Genomic DNA, 24,658 nt, shown 5'->3' on the forward strand with positions numbered 1-24,658 from the left:
CACAGGATTTTATATATTCTTTCTTAGGCCTGATCACCCTGGGGAACCTGCCCTTTCCAGCCCAGGGCTGCACCCACCTCTGGCATTGTTTCAGGCTTAAGTGAGGCAGGGGAAGTAAGGCAGCCAAGAGATTAGGAGACTTCTCCCAGACAGAATGAGGACTCAGGTTATATCAAAGCTGAGAGGCAAGGATCCATCATCCCCTTTTGCTGTAGCCCCCAAGTCCTTCCCTGGGGTCCCCCGTGATCATGCCTGTCCTAGGTCATCCTTCCCTTGAGGAATCTTACCCATCATTGGCTAACCGATCATGCATTGGGGGCTGGTCAGGGTGAAGTAAAAGGAGCAGAAGCAGCGCTCCTGCCAGGAAGATAAGCTTTGTCTCCTTAGTGGCTTATGGTCTGAAGGTCTCTCACTCAGCCTTAGCCGTGGGGGGGGTTACTGCTTCTGAAACCAGTCAGGGCAGCTCCCAACGACACAAGCCATGGCCTTGGGGCTCTTTTAACTTGGAGGTTGTATAATATTGTTGTATTGTGAATGGCTTGAAGGAGATCATTTTTCATGTTGTGCTTCTTTATTTATCACTGTGTAAGGACAAGCACACCTTGAACGCCAGACACATCATACCTGGAATCTAGGTGGGGTTTTATTACACCAACTCATCAGTCATCAATACTGTAGACTTAATAATCAACAGGGTTAGAGCCTTGGCCAGGTACTAAGAGAGAGATTAATAGGAAGGAGAGAAGGTGAGCTTGGAGTCCAAAGTTGCCAACAGGATACCATCCCTAGAAAAAGATGGGAGTTCTGGGGAAAGAAAGCCGAAAGTGGAAATGAATTCCTGTTGGCTGAATGGATATCAGATCCACGGAGGGACAGGTTCCAAATGTGATAACTCAGAATTTCGCTTTGGATAGAAAGGGTTGAAACTGTAAGATATGAAACTATACAGAATGGAAAATAGGTTGGGGGGATGAGAGAATGTGTGTTCCTGGATGAAGCAGGAACTAGAGCCTACTTGTTGCCCGAGGCTTTCCTGGGAGGCCAGGGAGGGTAAGGTTCTCTAAGAGTGAAACTTCGGGGGGAGGATGCTAACCTGTGCCTTCCCCTTGGGATTCTGTCCATTGGAAGCCTCTGCTAGTAGGGGAGGGAAAGATTAAAAGACAAGTTGCTGTTGACCTGAATGATTTCATTATTTCCCTCTAAGGCAGAAAAACAGGCATTGGTAGGAGTGTAATTCAGGGGCAGGGGGGGCAGTTAAGGAAGATATGATGAATTCAGTTAATGCAGGAGCTGGTGATGGGAGATCCTGGGACTTCTAGCACCTCTGGTCTAGGGTTCTTCCTGGACCAGAAGTGCTAGACACTTCTTCCTGGACACCTGGACTTGGCCATGGCCCAGGAGAATGCTCAGAAACAATCCCATGTAATTTTGCTTTCCACGCACTGCCCCGTAGTTTCTGCAGTACTCATGGAAGGTTTCCCTCTTTCAGTGTCCTACTATGTCGGGAGCTCGGGGACTCACACTGAGATCAGGAGAGTGGCAGAGGAGAAGGTCACTTTGCCCTGTCATCATCAGTTGGGGCTTCCAGAAAAAGACACCCTGGACATCGAGTGGCTGCTCACTGATAATGAAGGGAACCAAAAGGTGGTAAGTATATGCCCGCTAGAGCCCCTCCCCCCTCCTCCTTCCTTTGCCTTCCCTCAGCTCTGGTCTTTCTCATTGGGTCAGAAAGGGCTCGAATGGCCTTTTTCATTGCTGATAAAGACTCCAGACACAAAACTGTATGCAAGAAAGGGTATTTGGGTTGTCAAAAGAAGAGATTCTGTGTCCTCTGGGGAAATAAGAGCTACTGGAAAGCCATCTGTCGTTCGCCCAGAGAGGGGCTCTGCACTACGGAGGTCTTTCTGAGGGGACTGCACTGCAGTCGCTCGCTGCGTCGCTAGCCTAGGGGCCAGCCCTTTACCTCTAACAGGAAGCCTGCTCCCCCTGTTGCTCCTTTTCTGAAACCACAACCACCTGCCTTTGCCGCAGCTTTGTGCAGAGTCACGACTTCCGAGATCTAAGACGGTGTGATATGGTAAACGTGTGACACAGAGGAACGAGTACAGGACAGGAATGAAAATGTTTAACACACACTGAGCTGGCCAGCAGGACAACTGACACTGATTCCGCCACTGGAAATGAAGAGGTGGCCTTAGCTTTAGGGTGCAGGTTGCATGGGGCCACCTTGAGGGCCCACTGGTCCCGACCGACTTTGGCAGCATGAACAGAATTTGTCGCACTCTGTTCCTGCCGCCCCCAGCTGGCCTTCAGAGAGAACGAGAACTAAGTGACCTGCTGTCAGGGTCCCTTCTGCCTTGGCTCTTTCAGCCCCTGTCTCTCCTTGGCCCGGGCTTTCTACCATAAACGTTCTCACCCCCTTTACCCGCCAAAATATTTTTTTAAATTCTTTTGTTGAAACTTTTGTGGTTTAAAAAAAATATCTATAACCTAGGAAGGCTGACCTTAGACTTTCCTTCTTTTACAGAACTTTCCTTCTTTCCCTACTAAAAAGTGAAAAGTTGTCCTTTCCTTTCCACTGTCTGTACCACTAATTTCATAAGATGGTTTTTATGGGCAAAAGCTAAGATCTCACTAAAAATAAATTACAAGATCCCTGTTGGAGTTTCACCTGCTTAAAAAGCTGCCTCCATCCCCCTGTTGTTTCCATGCTGCCTGCCGTCTCGTCCTCAAGTGCATCGCCCTGACTCCCTGTTCTGTGCAGAGCAAGGTCACCTTAACCTGAGCAGGCTTGTTCCAACAACATCCTCAACATCCTCGTCAGCCCCGGTTCTGAATGAAGTAAATAAGAGCACAGTTTCCTCTAATAAAAATCCAAGAACGACTCCATTCATCTATCTTTCACCTGAATGTTTTCATTTGAAGTAAAGAAAAGAGTACCTTGGTCTTGTAGCCAAGTGAACATAAGGGTTAGGAAGTTAATCATTGATTTAAGAAGGCCACTGATACTGCTTCTGACTGCACTCTGATGAGCAGTCACAACGCCCTCCTTATCTTCAGTTAATATTCTGAAGCAAGGCGTGTCCTTTATTCACTCATCCAGAGGACATCTGCGTGTTCAGGGTGGTGTGGCCGTAGACCTTTCTTTGCTTATTCAGATCACACATACTCATTTTGCACTTCCTGGTACACCACGCTAGGCACTAGGATACGAGGGTGAAGAAGACACCAGCGCCTTGCAGGTGGCTCACCTGAGTGGGGCATCATCCTAATACGCCAAGGCTGTGGGTTTGCTCCCCAGTCAGGGCACATACAAGAAACAACCAGTGAATGCATCCGTCAGTGGAACAACAAATTGGTGTTTCTCCTTCTCTCTTCCCCGCCTTCATCTCTCTCTCTCTCTCCAATCAATAAATTTAAAAAACTAAGAAAATGAAGAAAAGATATCAGAGGCAAAGGTTTTTGAGTTTCCAGTTAAATGGCATTGAGTTACTTAAAATACATACTTATTTTAAGCACAATAGGTATTAGCTACATGCCAGGCACAATCTGTTTGGCGCCCGGTATGTGATTTAACTTGCTCCTTGGAGGTTTGTTTGTCCCATTTTATAAATGGGGAACTGAAGCACAGACACTCAGAGTGTGAAAACTGTATAAGGTCACCCATTTTGCATTTTGAAACTAGGCACTCTGATGTCAGTGCCTGGGCTGTTCGCCACTAGCCAGGGCACTGTCATAAATCATTTGAAATTGTAGCCCGCTGTGTAGGAGGCAGGGGGGAGCCCTGGCTGGTGTGGCCCAGTGGACTGCGGGCCGGCTCGTGGGCCAGTCCCCAGCAGGGAGAATGCAAGAGGCAACCTATCAATATATGTCATGTTTCTCTCCCTTTCTCCCTCCCTTTCTCTTTCTAAAAATAAATACATAAAATATTTTTTTAAAAAGAAAGAATGAAGGAGGATTGGAGGAAAAAATTATTCCAGATAAAACTATGCAAAGACCCTGATGCTGGGAAAAGATGGGCTGGAAGATTAAAAATCAATTTAGTATACACCAATGTTACCTGAAAAAATTTATTTTTAAAATCTATTTAGTAATTTTAATAAATATAGATTCACACTATACAGGCACTCTATCCGAAGAAATTCACTGAAGAAGTAAATATCATGATAGAAATAAGAAGAGTGTTCTAGATAAATACAAAGGAGGCGCTATTGGCCAAGAGTAGTTAGAGGAGGAGAGAGGTTTCTTGGAAGAAGGTACATCTGAAAAAAACACACAGGGCACATCTGCAAACTGGTGGCAGGCATCGCCCGGAGGAAAGCTCAGAGCACAGACCAAGGCTGGGAGCTCGGGGAAGCCGCAAGCAGCTGGAGTAGGGGAAGTGCAGGTGGTGAGCCTGCGGACGTTGTAGGGCCAGCACGTGGAAGGTGTCGTGTGCCACACTAGGGGGCTCAGAACTGTCCCTACCATGTCATGGACTTCTTGAAGGATGTCACAAGTGAAAGGGCCTCGTTGCATTTTACAGCGCCCGCCCTGGCACTGTGTGGTGGCACACTGGTTTAGGGGACACCTGAGTAGGAGCAGTATCAGTTAAACAGCATCAGGTGGAACAGTAAGGGCTGACGCTGCAGCCAGGGGCAGATGGTACATAAGGAAGGGGTGAAAATTTAGTGAGTAAAGGTGCCAAAACTTTTTAATTGCCAGGGACTTGGGAATGAGTGTGAGGCTGACTAAGAAAGAAAGGATACAGGAAGGGTTATTGGACACGATGTGGAGCTGAAAGTGAGCTAACCGGTGACCCAGATCCCAGGCCTGGCTTTGCATTCTCATCTGAGCCGAACCGTTTCATCCCTTCTGTCTAGGATGCTCAGAGACGCAGGAAACTGTGGGGATAGGTAAGCAGACTCGGGCAGAGTTGAATTCCAGCCTTGATAGGATGACCACTAGGACTGTGGAGCACTCCCCCTGGTTCCAGGGATGGCAACACAGTCGAATTTCCAAAGAGAGGCCACGTTCCCCAGGGTCGGTCAGGAGCACCCAACAGAACACTTCCCCTCTACTCTTCTGTCGGAGGAATGAAGGTAGAGGGGCTCCAGCACCTCCTGTCCCCTGCCCCGCCTCTTGGCCACACCTTCAGCCTTTCCCCTTTCTCTCTAAGTCAACTAGAAACATCCTGAAGCAAAACAGAAGGAGGGCCTGACATCCAGCTCCTTCAGAGTTTCACAATTGCAGTGCAGGGCCCAGGACGGCAGAGCAACTGCCAGAAAGCTGAGCTGACCCATCTGTTCCATACAAACCCTAACACTGTCCTGCCTCCTCTCACCAGCAATGCATCCGGAACGGGCGCACCAGGGGCCGTAATACAAACAGCCCCTCAACAGCTGTAATCCATACATTTAATTTTGTGTTTGGTTGTAAAGAATTAAATTTATGTTCATCGTTCTCCCATTACAGTGGCTTAGTCTCAGCACTACATTTCCTGAAACTAAAACTAGAACAGGGACACACAAGCATCTGAGATTCAGTGTTTGTCTGAGAAACGCCGAGCGGAGTTGCAGGAGCGTGGCTGAGCTCCAATCGGCGCCCAGGTGTACATAAGCTGCGGCCATTCTGGAGCCCCACAATCTCCGTCTTCCAGAGATGTGAGACACTTGCATGCGGTTGTCTCTTCTTTCTTCACTAAACGTGAGGATAGGATTCTGGAGAGAGGGGAGAAGGGCCGTCCCCAGGACAGCCAGCATCCACAGATGGTAACTCTTGAGCTTGGTCTCGAGGCCTTTGTGGGTGCTGTTTAAGCAAAAATAAAAGAGGAGAAGACAGCATGGCTCAAGACGAAGACACAGCGGAGGACATGGTTGGGCATGAAGGGACACTGGGTTTAGGGATGAGCCTCCTCAGAAATGTGAGAACCTGCCAAAGACGAGGTGTGACTCAGGCTGGACACCGCCTTTAGGTGCCGCCTTCAGAGGCTGCGCCTTATTCTGCGGCGCACACAGGTGAGGGGGATGGGAGCTTGCAGCCAGGGAAGCTTTACTATACACGCATGTGGAACAATTACTATTCTGGGAAAACTGGGCTGAACAATTGCAGAAACCTCAGAATTAGAATTATTCTGAGTAATGCAGAATTACCTTCTGCATTACGCTGAGTGCAGAATCAGAGTAATAAAAGCGATTGTGGGTGCTTACTGTTTCGTTTCAAAAAATCCTATGATGTAGCTCAGGCCCATTTTACAGTGGGGGACCTCAGTATTTCTTCATGTGAGTCTATTCAAAAAATGCGAAAGCTCCTACGGCAGAGTACTTCTGTCTACAGCAGCCCGGTTTCACCGGTGTACGTCACAGAACATTTAACACACGCAGTGCCCGACGATTGAGTCAGCAGCACTGACCTCTTCTCCCTTAGATGGTCCAATAAAAACATGGCAACAGCCAACACAATAGCCTTCGGGTGTGAATGAATCAAAATTAAACCTGTGTTTTTTCAGATCAGCAAAAAAAAATGTATTTTTTGGCATGCCACAGAATTTTAGTCATTAGTTTTTATGTGCCATGAGATGAAAATGGTTGAAAATTCCTGATTGAGGGACCTTTCCCTTTCTCTCCTAAACTTTAAGGGCCCTTCTTTTGCCTCTGAAGCTTGAAAAGTTACAGAGGCAAAAGAATCAGGGGCCTCCATTCTGCGGCTCATTATGGCCATGAATGTGGCCCAACACAGAATCATAAATCTACTTAAAACATTAGGAGAGTTTTGTGTGTGATTACATGTTGCAGTGTGTTTAATATGTGGCTCGACACAGCTCTTCTTTGTCCAGTGAAGCCAAGAGGTTGGACACCCTGAATGAACTTTCTCTCATAAAATAAACAAATGAGGAAATAAAGCAGCCGGAGTCCCCACCTCCTAAGGCTTTCTAAAATCAAATGTGCCTTTCAAAACAATGGTATTTTCTGATGTTAGTCCAAATATTTAAACGAACAAGAAAGAAATCCCCCTGACCAAAAAGGGTCAGCAAACTCCCAAAGCCCACAAAACCGAAGTTCCTAAAAGTTACCCAGGTCTTTACTGATCTCTACACTTAGAATCTCTTCATTTTTCTGTAGGAAGCACAACTAACTTCCTCATGGGTGATTATTCATCTACTGTATAAGGTGCACAGATATGAAAAAGTCAGAAAGAGAGAATACGCGTGAACCGAGCTCCTATTAAGCGTTCCAAGCTTACTTATACTATCTTCAGACAACATCAGCCCCCACTTTCGGTCTTAGGAGATAAACTCGAACACTTTTTTCCTCTTGCCAATGTATTTCTTGCATTCCCCACATTCCACTGTTTGGGTTTGCCATTTCTATGGTCACCTTCCAGCACCACCCGCCCACCCGGATCGGTCCCGTGGAGCGCACACACAAGGGTGAGGATGTAGGGCCGAGAGCGCCCTGTAACACTGCAAACAAGGAGCCTGTGGGGGAAGGGCCGTGATCCTAGCTCCTCGGGTCTCTGGGTGAAGCATGGGCCTTTAAGTTGAATGATAGGAACCTTCTGGAAATACTTACAAAATAATGTTAGGTGTGTTTTTCTGAGTCAGAGTTTTAGCAGTGAAACGGGTCTAAGAAATGACTCAGAAATGGTGCTGGCCACAGCCTGGCCCGGGAGGTTCATTGCGTGTTAAAGGATAAAAATAGAATAGCAACCTCTCCCTGGCTCTGAGAACTTCTCCCTGGGAAACTCGGTCCTGAATCAGTGAGTGCGGGAGGGCCCGAAGGACCACCCCACTCTGGCACGATCTACCTGCGCCCAGTGGGGGCTCGGTTTCACATTAACATGTGTGCCTGGCACTCACTCCGAGAGCCTTTGTTACACAAAGAGATGGCCTTCTGAATCCCCTTAATCTTGTCTGTAACTTATTGCTGTACCCTGTGCCTTTTTATTCCCTTGAATGTGAGGAGTTAATATTTGGGAAGTGTTAAGAACAGTGCCTAGCACAACATAAATACCACATCCATGTTTGTTAAGTAAAAACAGAAAACCCTGAATGACTGTCGTTGTGTTGGTAATTTTTGTTTCTATGTCTAATTCACATTCCTAATTCCAGAACCAAGCAGTGTGCTTGGTCACGGAACAGTCACCGGGCGGAGTGTTCTTGCTACCACCCTGTGAAGTTGATAGGATAACAGTTACAATACAAATTTCCTTATTACATGTGAGCAGAAAGAGGCCTTAATTCCTTTTCGAAATAAACTCATAATCTAAACCTTTTAGACTTTAAAAAGTAGAAAGCCCTTGCCCAAAATAGATTTCAGAGCTAGGCTCCGAACCCAAGATTTCTACAGCTAAGTCCCCTCCCTTTTCTCTGCCCCTTCCTTCAAAACGTGCAGCTGCTATTGAAAAGAATGCAGAAATTCAAGACAGCGAGTCTGACTGGGAGTTGATGCGGGACGTTAGACTGAAATTATACACTTCCTGTACATCCCATAGTACTCCTCATGCGCAGATCATGTTTAGGAGGCAGCTCCCTAGGGTGTATGTTGGGTCTAGGGGCAGATTTTCAGGTTGGGCTTAGAAGGAGGTCCTCTGTTGATATGATAAGGAAGGGAGGGAGATCTCTGCAGGGCTGCTCCCCCTGCCCCCACCCCCCCCAGGACCTCCTCCCTCCCCTGAGGCCAGAGGAAGGGGAGGAAGGAGTCCTTATCCCCAGGTAAGGTTGGAAATGTAAACAAAGGCTGGACTTTGGAATGTTAAGCTGAAGAGATCCAAGGTGACATCATTTCTTTGACTCTGCGGTTTGTCTTGTATTTCTGTCCCTGTAAGAACATCCAAACCTGCAGAGGATTTTTGTAAAAATGTATTTGAGCCCAAAAGAGGGTATACCTGGAATCAAGATCTCAACAGACTGAGATAAATGCTTCAGGGAAAAATCGTTTGTTTTGTTGTTGTTGGTTTTTTTGATGTATTTGAAATTAAAGAGGGACGTAAGGGAGATTTTAGGAAGGCCAGAGAAAGCCAGGCTGGGATCGGATTACAGGGCAGTTAATGAGATTATGTGCCTTCTTGAGGGTGGATACGGTTTATTTCAAAGGTGTGGTCACCTGGATGCAGAGAAAGCCTGACAAAGGTAACCCTGTCACCACAAAGCTATGAGATGCGACTCCCCACCGTGACCTGCCCAGATAGGAATTTATGCTCAGATCGCCCTGGGAGTTACTTCCTATAGGACACCCCTTTTTTGCCCACAGGTCTCATCTTTGTGTTTAGATATTCTCGATCTGGATAGCCTCACTTTCCCCGGTCTTTTCTTGGTCTCTGTTTCCATGCCCTCACCTGTCTTATCTAGTCTTGTGGCTTGAAATGCCCTCCAAAAGCAATGCTAGTTTCCAGTCCACCCTCACCCACAGATACACATATGCTTGCTCACTGCTTCCTTTGGGCACCTAACTGGTATCTCAGATGCAGTAAATCCAAAATTAAACCCCTGACCCTCCTCCCAGCTTCACATACTCTGCCCCCCCCCGAACCTCCTCTGCCCAGTTTTCTTCCTCCTCAATGGCGAGTCTCTCCTTTCTGTTTCATGCCAAAAATCTGGGAGTAGCCTTTGACACCCCTCTTCTTCTCATAACCACAACGTGCATTTAAGTGAGGGGGTCAGTCTATTGCAAAGTCCATTTGGTTCTGTCTTCAAAGTACATTGAGAATCTGATCACCTGTTCTCATTTCCATTGCTGCCATCCTGAACCTTCACTACAACAGCCTTTGACTGTTTTCCTAGTTTTGATCTCGCCCTCCTACAGCCATTCTCAAGACATAAATCATATCATGATATTCCTCTGCTCAAAATTTTGTCAGGGAAATGGGCCCCCACCCGGCCCACTTTCCTTGGAGTAAAAGCCATTGTCTTCACAGTGGACCTTGAGGCGCTGCCTGACCTTGTCCAGGCCTCTCCTGGCTCACGCTGGGGGCCTGGCCCCTGCTGTGTCTCCCGCAGCCAAGACCCTCCCCCCGGGGCCTTTGCACCGGCTCCCTTTTCCCTAGATTGCTCCCGGGCTAGTTCAGCGCCTCCTTCAAGTGTTTGCCCCCACATCACCCTCTGAGGAGGTCTCCTTTAACCACCTTATTTAAACTATAATCTGGCCCCGGCCAGGGCAGCTGGGTTGGGTGTTGGCACACAAAACAAAAGGCCGCAGGTTCAATCCACGGCTGGTTTGATTCCCGTTGGTATCTCTCACATTGGCGTCTGTCTCTCTCCCTCTTTCTCCCTCCCTCCCTTTCTCTCTAAAAATAAATAAAAACTTCTTTAAAGAATTACGGTCTGTCCCCCCGGCCCACAATACCCCTTCCTGGCTTCATTATTTTCAGTGTTTCATACTGTGAAACGTCCCGCGTGTATTTGTGTCTGTTTTCTGTCACTAGAATATGTTCCAGCCCTGCCTCTGTTTTTAAAAATATTTTATTGTCCTATTACAGTCGTCCCAGTCCCCGTCCCCCACCACTTCGCCTGCCCGCCCCCACCCCGGGTCCCAGTCATCCCCCACCCCGTTGTCCACGTCCGTGGGTCTTTATGCTTGTCCTTCAGCCAGGCCCTTCCCTTTCGTTCCCCCCTTCTCCCCGTCCCCCCTTCCCTCTGGGCACTGTCCGTCTGTTCCTTGTTTCCATGCCTCTGGTTCTGTTTTGCTCATTTGTTTTGTTCACTTAAGATTTCATGTATTTCTAGAGAGAGGGAAAAGGAGGGAGAAAGAGGAGAGAAATATCAGTGTGAGAAAGAGACACCCATCAGTTGCCTCTCACAGGCGCTCAGATGCGAATCCCAGGCATGTGCCCTGAAGCGAATTGAACTGGCGACCTTTTGCTTCCTAGGACTACACCCAACTCACTGATCCACACTGGTCAGGGCCTTTGTCTTTCTTTCTTCTCTAAGTAGTTGTGCTTACCAATTTGCTGAAAGATGTCTTTGAAAAGTTCACTTTAGCATTTGAGAGCAGCCTGAGGATTCTGTCCTAGAGAAGAGGCCCCATCCCAGGCAGCGCTGGGCCCGGAGCCCCACAGGCTCTAACAGGAGAACCACGTGCTGAGAGAGGGGGCAGCGGGGGGTGGGGCAAGGGGGGCGGCCTTCACCAGATCTCAGTCCCCAGCCACCCCGGCCTGAAAGCGGGCCTCCCTCCCCAGGGACACCGCAGACAGCCGCCCAGAACGTGATCTTCACACTTAGAGTCCGGGGTTTCTGGAAATGAGTTGGGGTGTAATTTTCCTCACGTATGAATTTCCACAGAAGTTGAAATTAACTTGTGGAATGCTGAGGGCAATGCCATGTTTCCCGTCCATGGGGGAGCAAATTGTTCTGGATCACGGAGATGCCAATGAATTTTGTCCAGAGGCCAATAGGAATCTCCTTTAGTCCAATCTCATTTGAACCTGTTGTGACACCATTAATGAGTTAAAGAAAATCCTTGATACATATTCATGTTCTTCTATGTTGTGAGTTTACCTTAAAAATAAGTTATCCTTTAAGACTATAAGGGAGGAAAACAGTCTTTTTTCTCCCCCCCCCCCAAACTTCTCAGTTTCTTAGGATGGGGCGCTGCCAATTAGATTAACAAGACAGAGAAGTTTATTAACCTGTGTGTCATATTTGTAACACTTGGGAGTCCCTGGAGATGAGTGACTCAAAGAGGTGGTGAGAATTTGGGCTCATACATCTAACTTAGTGGGGGAAAGGGGAGGGTGAGAAAAGGAACTTCGGGAAATGCAAATGGCTTTCTGGAAAAATAAATGGGCCCTTAGGAGGATAGAGGGGAGACAGGCTGGTGTTCCACAAGACCGTCGGGGTGTGGTGCCAGATTTCTGGTCTCCCAGAAGAGAGGATTAGAGTTGCTCTGGGGGAGGGCATTTAGGGCACTTAAATTCTTTTGTGAGGCTGTTACTTCAGGCAGGTAAGTGATTTGAGAAGCTCAAATGTCTTTTTTTTTTTTTGAGTGAGAGAGGGAAAGTGGGGGGTGGGGAAACATCAACCTATTACTTGCCTCTCACATGCCCCCAATAGGGGACTTGGTCCTCAACTCAAGCATGTGCCCTGACCGGGAATTGAACCAGCGAACTTTCAGTTTGCTGGACAACACCCAACCCACCAAACCACACCAGTCAGGGCTCAAATGTCTTCAGATGAAATTAATTCTTATGCATATGCAAAGTGGCATTTTTGGGGGTGGCAGGTCCTGGTCTCGAACAACACTTACTTGTAAATCCCATTTCTTTGTATTGTTATGATCTCTAGCGTAGTGCCAAGTACAGAATATGTTTAAAATTTAATACATGTTTATTGACTAAAGGACTGCAATGTTGCAGAACAGCCTAGCCATACAGTCAAGGGCAACAGACAACATCAGAAGGCCTGGGAGGAGCTCCAGGACACGTCCAGCATTAGAGAAAGAGGACGCAGCAACTGATTTGTCCAAAGTCTTTCACAATTTCTCCGCACATAAAAATGGTGCAAAGAAATGCCGTGGATGAGAGCTAAGAAAAAAAAAGACCACTCGAGTTTGTATCCAGGAAGATTTCATAGGAATTAATATTGATTTTGGGATGAAAGAACGAAGAGGGAATCTTCATGTGAACAAGGGGAGAAAAGGGAGTTTCTACATAGAAAATGTAGTGAGCAAAAGCATGTGAGTAGAGAAAGCACAACTCAGATATAAAGAAGGAAAACCGCACACTCTGGTTGTGCCCTGGCACTTGAGTGGATTACACAGAGCGTTGAGGCCTCCGGTCCGAGGCCAATCGCCACTCAGAGGTGCTGGAGGTGCTGGGAGGTTTCTGAGCTAGAAAAGAGCTAACGTGAGTTTTATTTTAAAGGAACTTGGCGCCAACTTACGTTACTATGTGGGTGATCCAAGAGGACAGACATACACAGCTGCCAGGCAGTTGGAAATATGAAACAGGAGCTCAGAAATATGTCCGAACCAAAGACAAGGATATGGTAATTATCACAATAGTATCAGCTGAAATGAGGGGGCAAAGCTGCATACTGAAAAACTTCGAAGCATATGATCATTACAGTGTTTACCTTAATTTTCTTTTAACTGCCTCTCCCTTAGTATTATTATTTTTTTCTTCACAAGACTGGGTTCCTCAGAGTAGGAACTGTCTTATTCCAGCATCACAGGCCTGTGGGCTCAATAAATGTTAGCTGAAGAAACAGAATATGCAGCGAAAGGAGAAGACACTTTTCTCAGAGAGGTAGTGAGGGCGAAATACAGGAGGTGGAAGAACATTACATAATGGAGAAAGAATGAATGGCCACTTCATTGGATGGCTTCCAATCTTTTCTGAAAGCGTTTAATGAGTTGCAGAGCATCACATGATTGAGGATGGCATTAAGGGCTTAAGTAGAAGTGAAACAACTTACAGCAGCTGCAGCAAAAAAGAAGAAGAAAAATATTTTTTAAATAAAATTAAATACAAGTAAGTAAAACAGCTGCAGCCAGAAATGTGCTCAGCAGCCCCACACACTTGCATGCCTTCAGCTACTGCTCTTCTGGGCATCCGGCACCCTCCCTCCGTCTCCCTTCTCCCTGCCTCTGAGTCTACTCATCTTTCAAAGCCTAACTCAAATGCCAGCAACTTTTCTGGGACATTCTCTTTGACACAATTTCAAGTTAATCATTACTTGTTTCTTTTTAAAGATTTTATTTATTTTTAGAGAGAGGGGAAGCGAGAGAGAAAGAGAAGAAGAGAAACATCAATGTGCGCTTGCCTCTTGCACGTCCCTAGCTGTAGACCTGGCCTGCAACCCAGGCATGTGCCCTGACTGGGAATTGAACCAGTGACCTTTTGGTTCACAGGCCAGCTCTCAATCCACTGAGCCACACCAGCCAGGGCTAATCATTACTTTTTCTACGTTTGTCTTCTCTCTTTGTTAATCCCATTAGATTATAAATGACTTGATGACAAGAAGGGGGTTTTACTCATCTGAGTAGCCTCTTGACGTGATGGGAAGGAAGTATTCATTCCATAAATGTCTGCTGACATTTAAATTCAAAGAGTTTAAGACTGTGACTGCTATAGGGCAGAGAGGAGGAAACTGAAATTAAGAAGCTTGAAATCTTGGTGGACAAGATCAGTAAGGGTTCAAGAAGTCAGGGTTGTGATGCAGACACAAGAAAATTCAATAAAACTCAAGTTTTTTTTTTCTGTTGGGGAAATCTAAACTTTGGTTTCCCTACCTGAGAAAATGAAGACATGAAGCTCATGTGTACTTTATGGAAGGAAAGGAAACAATTTTCCCCAGAAAAGGAAAGCCAAACAATAAAGCCCTCAGTATTAGACCTGAACTTTTAAAAATTTTTATTGACTTTATTGGGGTGACATTGGTTAAAATAATGATATAGGTTTCAGGGGTAGGATTTTCTAAAACACATCATCTGTGCACTGTGTTGTGTGTTCACCACCCCAAGTCAGGTCTCCCTCCATCACCACTCGCCCCGCTGAATTGTTTTTGTCAATTACAGTTGACATTCAATACAGACCCATGTTTTAACCATTAACTTCTCCTCCTGAGCTTTCTGATCCCTTCAGCTGGATTCTAAACTTGTATAGGACAAAAGAAGTTGATTTTTTTTTTTGGTTTAATTTTTCTCCTTCATTTCTAAACTTTCTGAAGAGCAGTTAATGAGTACTAAAATAAACACAGGTAGGAAAAGGAAGGGGCAGAGGTAACTTACCAGAGCAATGAACTAGACGGCTTCAAATGGACATGCTCAGATCAGGTTCTGCTGCCTATGAAATGGGCACAGGGATTACATGAGAAAATTGTGGGAGAGATAAACGAGATGTAAAAGCACTAGCACCGGGACTGAACTTGTTCTTTGGAGAAATCACATGACATTGGTGGAATGTGCAAAAGTTAAAAAGGGGAAGATAAGTCTTCCTCCACACCCTTACCCTCTATTCTATCCGGTCTCCTCAGAGTCGACTCTTAATACCATTCCTGTGCATTTCCTCCAGGTAGCTGCAATGATGTAACTCACATTTAAAACCCCTTAGCTCTAAACTGGGATGGTCCTGCACATTTAATGGAATTATTATTTTATATTAAGATGGTACACAAATATGAGGTGTTGCTATTCCTAAAATGAAAAGCAGGGCCTAGACAAACATTGTATCTTTAACTTTATTTAGAACAGGTCTCTTGGATCCTTAGCATCAGCCCAGGCTCGACTGCTGTGTTCCATTGGCAGTAGTCCCATTCCTTGCCTTGACGACAGCTGGAGAGCAAGGCGAGACCACACTGCTTGACCCTGCCCTGGTCTGTCCCACAGGTAATCACGTACTCCAGCCAGCATGTCTACAATAACTTGACTGAGGAACAGAAGGGACGAGTGGCCTTTGCTTCCAATTTCCTGGCAGGAGACGCTTCCTTGCAGATTCAGCCTCTGAAGCCCAGTGACGAGGGCCGGTACACCTGCAAGGTGAAGAATTCAGGGCGCTATGTGTGGAGCCATGTCAACTTAAAAGTCTTAGGTAAGATAGAGTGCCAAGGTAAATGCCTAGCTCTTTTTCGTTTACATAAGTTAACCCATTTATTATAGGCTAGCAATGTTTCAAATTGTGGAGCTTCTACTGGTCTTTCAAATCCCTCAGTCTCCTTTTTAAAAGAACATTTTATTTATGTATTTTTAGAGAGAGGGAGGTAGAGGGAGAAAGAGAGGGAGAGAAACACTGATGTGCGAGAGATGCGCTCATCAGCTACTTCTTGCATGCCCCCAACTGGAGACATGGCCCTACAACCCAGGCATGTGCCCTGACTGGGAATCGAACCACTGACCTTTTGGTTCCCAGGCTGGCACTCAATCCACTGATCCACACCAGCCAGGGCTCCTTCAGTCTTCTGATGGCAGGCTTGACCGTGACAGCAGAAGTGGTGGTGTAGGTCCAGGCACACCAGCCACTGTTTTCATGCAGGAACCACAGTGCCAGATCCCCACAGCTCGCCTCTTGGTCTTGCCACAAAAGGAGCAAGTGTACTTTGTGTGCTGGTTGATCTCAATTTTCTTCACCATTTTCCTGAGGGAGGTGCCATAATGGGTGCTGTATTTACCGATGGTCCCGACTTCTTAGGGCATTTAGCCATTCTGCCGCAAAATAGTTTGGAACCCAAGAGTGACAAATGCCTACATCTTATTAATAAAGTCTGTGCAAGGGACAGTCAAATGCATCACGGTGCTACAAAAGTTCTTGCTCGGTATTTGGATTCTATTCAGAGTCACCTACTCTAGTTTCCTGGGAAGAAGTGTGTTTCTGTATTTTAACCATAATGAAAGAAGAAAAAATAATCACAATTTTCCACGGTAACCCATTTAAAAAAATTAAATATCCCTCTGGCCGGGTAGCTCAGTTGGTTAGAGCATTGTCTTGATACACCCAGGTTGTAGGTTCGATCCCCAGTCCAGGCACATACAAGAAGCAACCAGTGAATGCATAACCAAGTAAAATAATGAATCGATGTTTCTCTCTCAGATCAATGAAAAAATAAAATAAAAACATTGAGTATCCTCTAATATTTGAATAATCTCCTTATGTTTAACCTAAATCTCTCACAGATGTGATTCAAATCCATTTTTTTGTAATAGCAGGAGCTACTAAGTTCTACTTAATATCCTCCAAATTTATGAATTTCTGTCCTTGTGTCAGTATTAGTAAAACCACACTTAACTTTCCTGAAATTCCCCATTAAAATGTGTTGCTTCTTTGAGCGGTGATCATGTAGTTTCTGAGCGGCCGTTGAAAACTACAGCAGCATCACTGAAGGCAGCTGGAATTGGGTGTGTGTGTGTGTGTGTGTACAAGGGACAGAGGTGGGCGTATTTCTGGGGGCGACGTAACACAGGGCTAGGTTAACAGGGGAAGGCTATCAACAGGACATCACTCTCCCACGGAATCTACTGTTTGGAGATCTTTGATTCCGAACGTTCTTTCCTTGCCAGTGAGACCGTCAAAGCCCAAGTGTGAGCTGGAGGGAGAACTGACAGAAGGCGGCGACCTGACTTTGCAGTGTGAGTCATCCTCGGGCACCAAGCCCATCGTCTACAACTGGCAGCGAATCCCCGAGAAGGAGGGAGAGGATGAGTACCTGCCTCCCAAATCTAGGATTGGTGAGTCATCTTTCTGCCGGTCTATTGGGACGACAGGACAGACTTGATCCATGAATTCTAAATCTGGTTTTGACAGCAATTCATCCTCTGACCCTGAGTACACTACTGAACCTCTTTGAACTTCCTTTTTTCATCCATAAACTGGGACTGTCTTTTCTCTCCTCAGATGAATTGTAAATGTGGTAGAAAGAAATGTACCATATAAATCTGATTATCTTGGTTAGTATCTCTTAAATGTTCACAGCCTTTTGTGACTTTAGAGGATTCTTGATAATTTAAAAGCACGTTCACCTTTCTTCCCTGTCCCCAAATGGGGTCTACTCTGTCTTCTATGTCATCAAACTGCGTTAGAGAATCTTAGGTCACGGCTGTAGTAAAATAAGCAATACGCACAGAGCCCGTCACTAAGGGCAGTACGGCGTTCTCTCTGCCTGCACAGACAGCAGCAACCCAGGGCGCGTGCTGCTGCAGAACCTCACCATGGCCTCCTCCGGACTCTACCAGTGCACAGCAGGCAACGAGGCTGGGAAGGAGAGCTGTGTGGTGCGAGTCACTGTGCAGTGTAAGTACCCAAAGGGCATGTTTTCTCCCTCTGCGTTGTGGTTCAGCGTAAAACACATTAAATCACAAATAAGAGTAAGGTCAAGTAAAAGTCTGTATTTCCAGAGCAGCATGGTTCTCAATAAATTCAGGAGTTGCAGGGAAGAGTCAACAGTTATCGTTAACTCCCTATTTACAATTATGTGTGAAATTTATTGTATCTAGGAGGGACCCAAATGGAGATTTCCTTCACAAAGCGAGGGGTACTTCTATTTTCAGAGCTTTTCCTGTGTCTGCACTTTCTCAAAAATATTCATCTTAAAATAATCTTAAAGTCACAGACGCCTATTTTGGGTGGCATATTCTATACCCTTCACCATCAAGCGGGATGGTCCTGCACCCAGTGGGGGTAAATGGGGAACTCCGGAAGAGAGATGTAAAGACCTGGACAAGACCTCGTCCTGTCCAGGCTTGTGGTTTTCAGGTCCGCGTACTTCCTGGCTTACGTTCCCCTCTGTTTCTGCCTTTGCTTCTGAGAAAACAGATGCACAAAGCATAGGCATGATTGCAGGAGCCGTGACGGGCATGGTGGCCGGTGCGCTGCTGATTTTCCTCTTGGTGTGGCTGCTGATCCGAAAGAAAGACAAAGAGCGGTATGAGGAGGAAGAGAGACCTAATGAGATCCGGTAAGCCTCACCGCACAAGCTCTTCTGCCAGTCGGCTGCCCTTCCAGGGCCAGCCCCACAGTGACCAGCCAACACAAATGCCCCATGTTCTCTTAACCAAAAATCTAATCTGGTAGGTCAGGAACTCCAGCCTAGGACAAAAGGTCTGGCTGACCTTGGCTTTATTGAGAAACCGTCCATCCTCGACACAGACGGAAGAGATCACTCCCTTGGTGTCCTGACCCAAATGCATGCCTGACTCTGACCCTGGAAGCGTCAGAGCCAGCCTGGGAGAGACATAAACACTGGCCTTTGCTCAGAAACGACGCTGAGGTCGCAAGACACAAGGAAAGGTTGAGGAAGTGCTGAGGGAGACTGAGGGGGCCTGACAATGGAGTGTCATGCCTGATCTGGGATTTTCATTTCTGTGAAAGATGTTACTAGGACAATTAGTGAATCCTGAATAAGGTTGGTCGATTAGCTAGCTAATCGTGCTGTATCAGTGGTTAATTTCCTGATTTTGATCATTATAATGTGTTTATATAAGAGAATGTGTGTTTCCTTTTAGGAAATATTAGATGTTCGGGGAGAAGAGAAATTACATTACTTCCGATTCACTCAAGGGGCATCGGGCATAACCTGTGGGCCACGGAAGGGTCCACTCACAAACCCCACTAGGCACATGCCGTTGAGACCCCTGGGCTGACCAAGGGTCCCTTTGCCCGAGCCAAACATTAGGTCCCAGGAACTGGGGCAGTCACTAGGTCCCTAAATTACTGCCTATGTTCATTGGGGAACCTCAGAAGGAAGCGTACATAGTGGACATGTGCACAATCTCCTGCATTACATTTTACACTCGCTGTTTCTCCTCCTCAGAGAAGACGCTGAGGCGCCCAAAGCCCGCCTGGTGAAACCCAGCTCCTCGTCCTCAGGCTCCCGGAGCTCGCGCTCCGGCTCTGCCTCCACCCGCTCCACTGCCAACAGCGCCTCCCGCAGCCAGCGGACACTGTCCACAGAGGCGGCGCCACGGCCGCCGCCGGTGCCCCGCGCGAACGGCCGAGCGGGGCCAGGGGCCAGAGGTGCGGCGCCAGAGGACCTGCGCCCCGCAGCCCCGACCGAGGCAGAAGCCACACCCAGCCCGGGCCCCAGCCAGAGCCGGCCCTTCCAAACTGTCTGAATTACGGTGCACTTGGACTCCCAGGCTGTCCTTGGGGTCAGCATCTTAGGAGTTTTCTAGCCATCACAGCCCAGCCACCAGCCACACCACCCCCAATCATATGAGAGGTCACCTAGTAGCAGGGAGCCTTGCACCAGGCCGATTCAAATGAACACTCTCCTTAGAGCACACTGAACCAGGTGTGAGCCCACGCCTCCAAAACGGCATCTCCTTCTGCCTTCAGCCAAGAGTGGGGGAAGCAGGGGTTTGAACCTGTCTATCTGTGGGCAGGGCCTGGAGTGAGAAAGTCGGAGGAAAGAGGAAGTGAACCCACAAAGAACCTCTCACCTGAGATGTTTCCTACCAACACTTCAATTCGTGATTGTCAAGAAGCAACGAGGTATTGTTCATAGATCTCCTATGCCTTTCTGCAAGCGGGTTATTGATCATCCAGAGTCGAGCGGAACCCACAGCCTTACGTTAACACCTCTCAGCACTGTGTCCTGAGAAAAAAGGAACTGTGTCTTCTGTTTCATCCTGACTTCATTTACCACTAGGTTAAAATACAGATTTCAAGGGGAAATGAAATGATAGGACACAAAAGACGATAGTTGAGTTCCTCCCACTCCATCCACCACTAATTTCCCCCTACTTATACTGAACTACAAAAGAACCACAAAGAGTCCAAAATGTGTGACAGGACTGTGAAAAACGTCTCATCCTAATGATGTTCAGAGGGTCACTGACAAATGTCAGCAATGTACCCTGGAACAGCTGTGGGTTCCCCTCAAATGAGACATTTCTGAGGACTCCCCTGCTGGGTATCTCTGGAGGAACAAAACATTTACTATATGCCATTTAACAATGTCCCTATAAAGAAGTCTTTCCGTGTAACATCTTTTAAAGATGCTTTTAAACATCTTTTAAAGACCCAACATACCATTATAGTTTTTCTGAGAACATATAAAACCAGAATTTCAAGACTTCTAGACTAGATAGGGAGATTAAACTAATTTTCTTAATGTGTCACAGTATGGTATAAGGAAATTTAGAACTGCACCAAACTTGCGACTTTCTTTCGTTTTAGAAAAAGGATGTGAACCCGGGACTCCTGATGATTCTAGGCCTTCCACTATCAGGAAGATCAGGGATTGCCAACATTTCCTAACTGCCCCCCATGTCAAAATCACTCCTGCCTCAGAAGTTGAGACAGACGGAAATTCCACATTTTACCAGCTTAGCCTCTAAGGAAGTGCAGCTCTGGGGTAGAAGGAGATGGAATTAACACTTCGAGAAGAGACAGCATAATCAGTGAATGGCAGAACAGGTTTGTGCAAGTGTCCATTAACATTTTAATTGTCAGTATCTTGGAAAGCATTAGCAGAAATGATTCATCAGGGTAGCTCTCAGAAAAGCTGCTTCATGGGAAAAAGAAAGATGTCTAGAAAATGTAAAAAACAACAAAAACTAACAGCACCCACCAATACAATAACTTGCCCTTTTAATAGTTTTGACTACTCTGCCACTCAAACTCATCCTAATGACAAGAATTCAAAACCTGAAATAGCCCTTCAAGGAGCCAGTCGTTGGTAGAGCAAGAGATTTATTATTAAAAGGGCAGCAAGCTCTAGAAAAGAAGAGGCAGTGCTTCTCAAATGGGAATCAGATGCTGGCAGGGCAGAGGCCGGTCTGGGGTTGTGCTCCATTTCTCTGGTTTTCCATTTCTCCATTTAATTCTCACCACAGTGTCCTCATACGAAGCAAATGCATTTCCTTCTAAAGCCCTGTAAGAAACAGGGGTTTATCCTTGGGAGAAAGTTTTCATCTGCGTTTTGTCTTACTCTAAAAAAAGTTGGCAAGTAGTGTAAAAAATGTCTGGTGTTAGTTTAAGAGGGATAGCATATTTGGAATGTTTCTCATACTAATGCTGCCTCATTGTAAGAAATAAAATCCCTTTACTTTTTCTTCTTCTGGTGGTGGTATCCAGCAACGTATCACTACTTCTGCTACATAATACTAAGAATTCTCATTGCCAGAGTACCTGAGCCACACAGGTCACTATGGAGGCTGCAGCTCTACCACCACTACCTATTTTACTGTGAGCATTACTTTCTACCTTTGAACCTAAGGTTTCCCCGCTCATGCCTTTGAAAGCAGGGATCAGCCCACTTTGCATAAAAACAGTATTTAGGTAGTTTGAACATGTGGTTGTCAGAAGACTAAAATAACAAATAAATTAATAGCCAAAGTATTTATTTTGGAAATCTATTCCAATACAAATCAACAAAGAAGTCACAAAACTGATAACTACCTACCATCTGAGAAATTCTAGGGCCTGAAGATCCCGAGAGATAAGATGCTGGAGTCTTAGCAATGACAGTGCACTTCTCCTTGAGTCAGTTTTGGGTTCAGACATGACAGGATTTGGGCTTGAGATAAAGTCTGAGCTGCTGCTGGTTTCAAACCACATTCCATTAACTCTGCAAGTCAAATAAAGTTGATTATGAAACAAATAAACAAAGGATAAAATAACCAAATGACAGAAGAAAAAAATGTTTGTAGGAGGAAGATATAAACAAAATGATGTGAATGTTTCGAGAGTAACGATTTCAATAAAATATATAAATAAAATTTAAAATTGTAATTTAACGAAGTCGATGCCTTTGTTGTTGCACTGTATAAAACCAAGTTTAGAACTGCTGTTGCAGAGACTTCCTTTTGCTTCATTCTTGTTATAGTTTATATTTCAGTCTTCTAAGTTGCCTTGTAATTGGGACTTTGATCACGAAAACCAAATATTTATTACAAATGAGTTTGTATCAGCAATTAAAAAATAAATAAGGGTGATACTGTAGGAGAGGTTGAAGCTCATGTAACCTACACTGGAAATTTGTTCATTAGCTTTCTGCCAGCTGAAGAACTCAGACTGAATGTGACCTATTACTTGATTTCGGTCACAAATATACCAAGTACGTACTCACGAGCAAGATGCTAAGTAGTACTTGGTATCTCTAAGTGATGAGAATTCATGCTGGGGTTCCTGCCCTTAAGGACTTTATCAAAATAACAATATTTACTAAGCAAGTATTTTATGCTAAGGTAAAATACTAACAGAAAAGTCAGGTAAACACTAGGGATTCAAATAAATCTCAAAAAAACTTCAGGGAATTAAATGAGGTGCTTGGCACGTGAGAGACTGCAGCAGCGCTTGTCACAACCCTCCTCCCCAGTAAGAAGTCCTAGGCCCCCAACCCCTCTGCTGCCACCCAAATCTAACTGTAGATACTATCCATATTTGAGACCCTGTGCACCTGCAGAGCGCAGACAGGATAGTTGTCACATCCCGAACTCTAAATGTATAAATTCAGAGTCATCCTATTTCGTAAGAACACAGTCCCAGTCCTAGAACGCATTTTGAGAGTGATCAGAAACAGAGGTTACCGTTCTGCTTTCTGTAACCACTGCCGTTTGGTGGAACACCCCAAACCAGGGGATTTGGGCCCCAGTTCTATTTTTCCACTGGCTCGATGGTTAAGACGTTCTAGGTAGTTCAGAGATCACAAAAGCTGCAAAACATAGGGTGCAGTTCAGAGACGGGATTTAATAAACTGTGTGGGAAAAGGAAGATTGCAGGTACCAAACAAAATTGAAAGCAGTGTGTCACGGCACACAGCTTCCTTTCTGGAGTTGGACTTAGTGTTTCTGGACAGGAAACTGCACTACTGTGGAATGAATAAAAAAGAGCGAAGAATCTGGAATAAAGGGAGCTAGGTTTGACTGTAGCTCAGCCAGTTATTTCCCACAATGACATTGCTGAGCCTCATTTTTGCAACACGGAGATGAGGAATATATCTCAGAATATTGTTTCAATGAATAAATGAGATAACAAAGGAAAGCAACACCTTGTCACAGCATCATATAAATGTAGCTTCTTGACAGGTGGGGAGAAGTACCTGCCTGCATGGAATATTCCCTCAAAAAGGCAAATATAGAAAAAAAATGTTTGAATCTGTGTCTAGGCCTCCCTTACCGGCTTTGACCAGGACAAGGTGCCCTGCCCGTCTGAAAGAACACATTGGAAAGCGCTCAGGGCACTGACAAAGGCTCTTAGCGTGACAAGGCCGAAATTTAAATACTATTGTTTGGTGCACTCGATCAGTAGTAGTGTTTTCACAGCGTCTCTGCATAGTATCTCCCTTAGTCTTTCATAAAAGTCGTAGCAGGAAAAACACTACCTCACTTAATAAGAGGCTGCAAGTCTAACTCAAAGACACGGGACTCCAGGAACCCAGGTTTCTAAAGCCTGGCTCGCCTACAGGGGAAAAAGCTCGTTACTTTTCCTTTTCCTAATAACCAGGAGGAGGAGCTGAGCCCAGAAGCCCAGCTTGTCCTCGGCGGCAGATGGGCAGCGGCGGGGTCTGGGATCGCCGAGAGCAGGGACACAGGATCACAGTATCCGGCCCTGGGGTTGGACGGGGGGCCGTGCTGATTAGAGTCAAGCCCCTCAAATCTCTGCAACGGGAACTGTCGGCTCCTAGCTGCCACAGTGAGGTGAGGGTTCTGGGGGCCTGCCTGGCTAACCTGTCCCATCCTGCACAAACGCTCAGACGACCCCCCCAAACCCCAGCTCTGGGTGCGTCCGGGTAAGTTACCCTAACAGAGCTCAGGGGTCGGAACCTGCCTCCGGGCCCTTGGTGCCAGCCCTAGTCCGAAGGCACGCCATCTCGGAACCTGGGTCTGCGGAAACTGGCAGGGTCTGGCGGACCCTTGGCAATGCCAGGCGGGGTCGTGGGCAGCAGAATGAGGACCCGAGTGGGGGAGGGGCACGACAACCTTCGCGGCCATTTTGTCCTAGCTCCACTTCCGTCTTCTCTCCCCGAGGCCGATCCGGGGCCCTGCCTTCCAGCCGTGGGCCCTCCCTTCCCCGGTACCGCCTCGACCCAGATCGTAGACCGTGCGGCCATCATTGCTCGCTTCCAAGTTCGCCCGCCTTCCTCCTTCTCCTCCTCCTCCCGCCCCAGGTCCTAGCTCTCGAGGGGCGCAGGCGCAGAGGCGGACGCGCCCTGCCCCCGCTGGGGGTGACTGAGGACTCCCGCGCGCGGGCTCCTTCGGCCCCGCCCGCCCCGGGCAGTGCGGAGAGCGGGGGCGAGAATGAAAGTTCC

General features: G+C 46.5%; 1 protein-coding gene and 1 long non-coding RNA gene across 4 annotated transcripts in view; one reads left to right on the plus strand and one right to left on the minus strand.

Moving 5' to 3' along the window:
* The window catches only part of CLMP (CXADR like membrane protein), a 103,216-nt gene extending 81,011 nt beyond the window's left edge, over positions 1–22,205 (plus strand). For both annotated transcript variants that reach the window (XM_053659426.1, XM_037138298.2), the window contains exons 3-8: positions 1,490–1,647; positions 15,303–15,504; positions 16,968–17,135; positions 17,575–17,697; positions 18,220–18,361; positions 19,217–22,205. In XM_053659426.1, the coding sequence (XP_053515401.1) occupies positions 1,490–1,647; positions 15,303–15,504; positions 16,968–17,135; positions 17,575–17,697; positions 18,220–18,361; positions 19,217–19,517 (1,094 nt within the window). In that variant the 3' untranslated portion in view covers positions 19,518–22,205. The remainder of the gene's footprint in view (positions 1–1,489; positions 1,648–15,302; positions 15,505–16,967; positions 17,136–17,574; positions 17,698–18,219; positions 18,362–19,216) is intronic.
* Positions 14,305–24,656, minus strand: LOC119044065 (uncharacterized). Of its 2 annotated transcripts, none has more exons than XR_008390504.1 (5): positions 24,330–24,656; positions 22,938–23,062; positions 18,120–21,976; positions 15,809–16,281; positions 14,305–14,760 (listed from the first exon to the last, which is right to left on the minus strand). It is a non-coding gene; the product is annotated as an uncharacterized LOC119044065 (long non-coding RNA). The 2 variants fall into 2 exon arrangements; XR_008390503.1 differs by having other exon boundaries at positions 14,305–15,445.
* Positions 24,657–24,658: the final 2 nt, after the last annotated feature.

Source organism: Artibeus jamaicensis, unplaced genomic scaffold (assembly GCF_021234435.1).
Source record: "Artibeus jamaicensis isolate MK-2021 breed Jamaican fruit bat unplaced genomic scaffold, CSHL_Jam_final scaffold_660, whole genome shotgun sequence".
In the NCBI taxonomy this organism is placed as follows: Eukaryota; Metazoa; Chordata; class Mammalia; order Chiroptera; family Phyllostomidae; genus Artibeus; species Artibeus jamaicensis.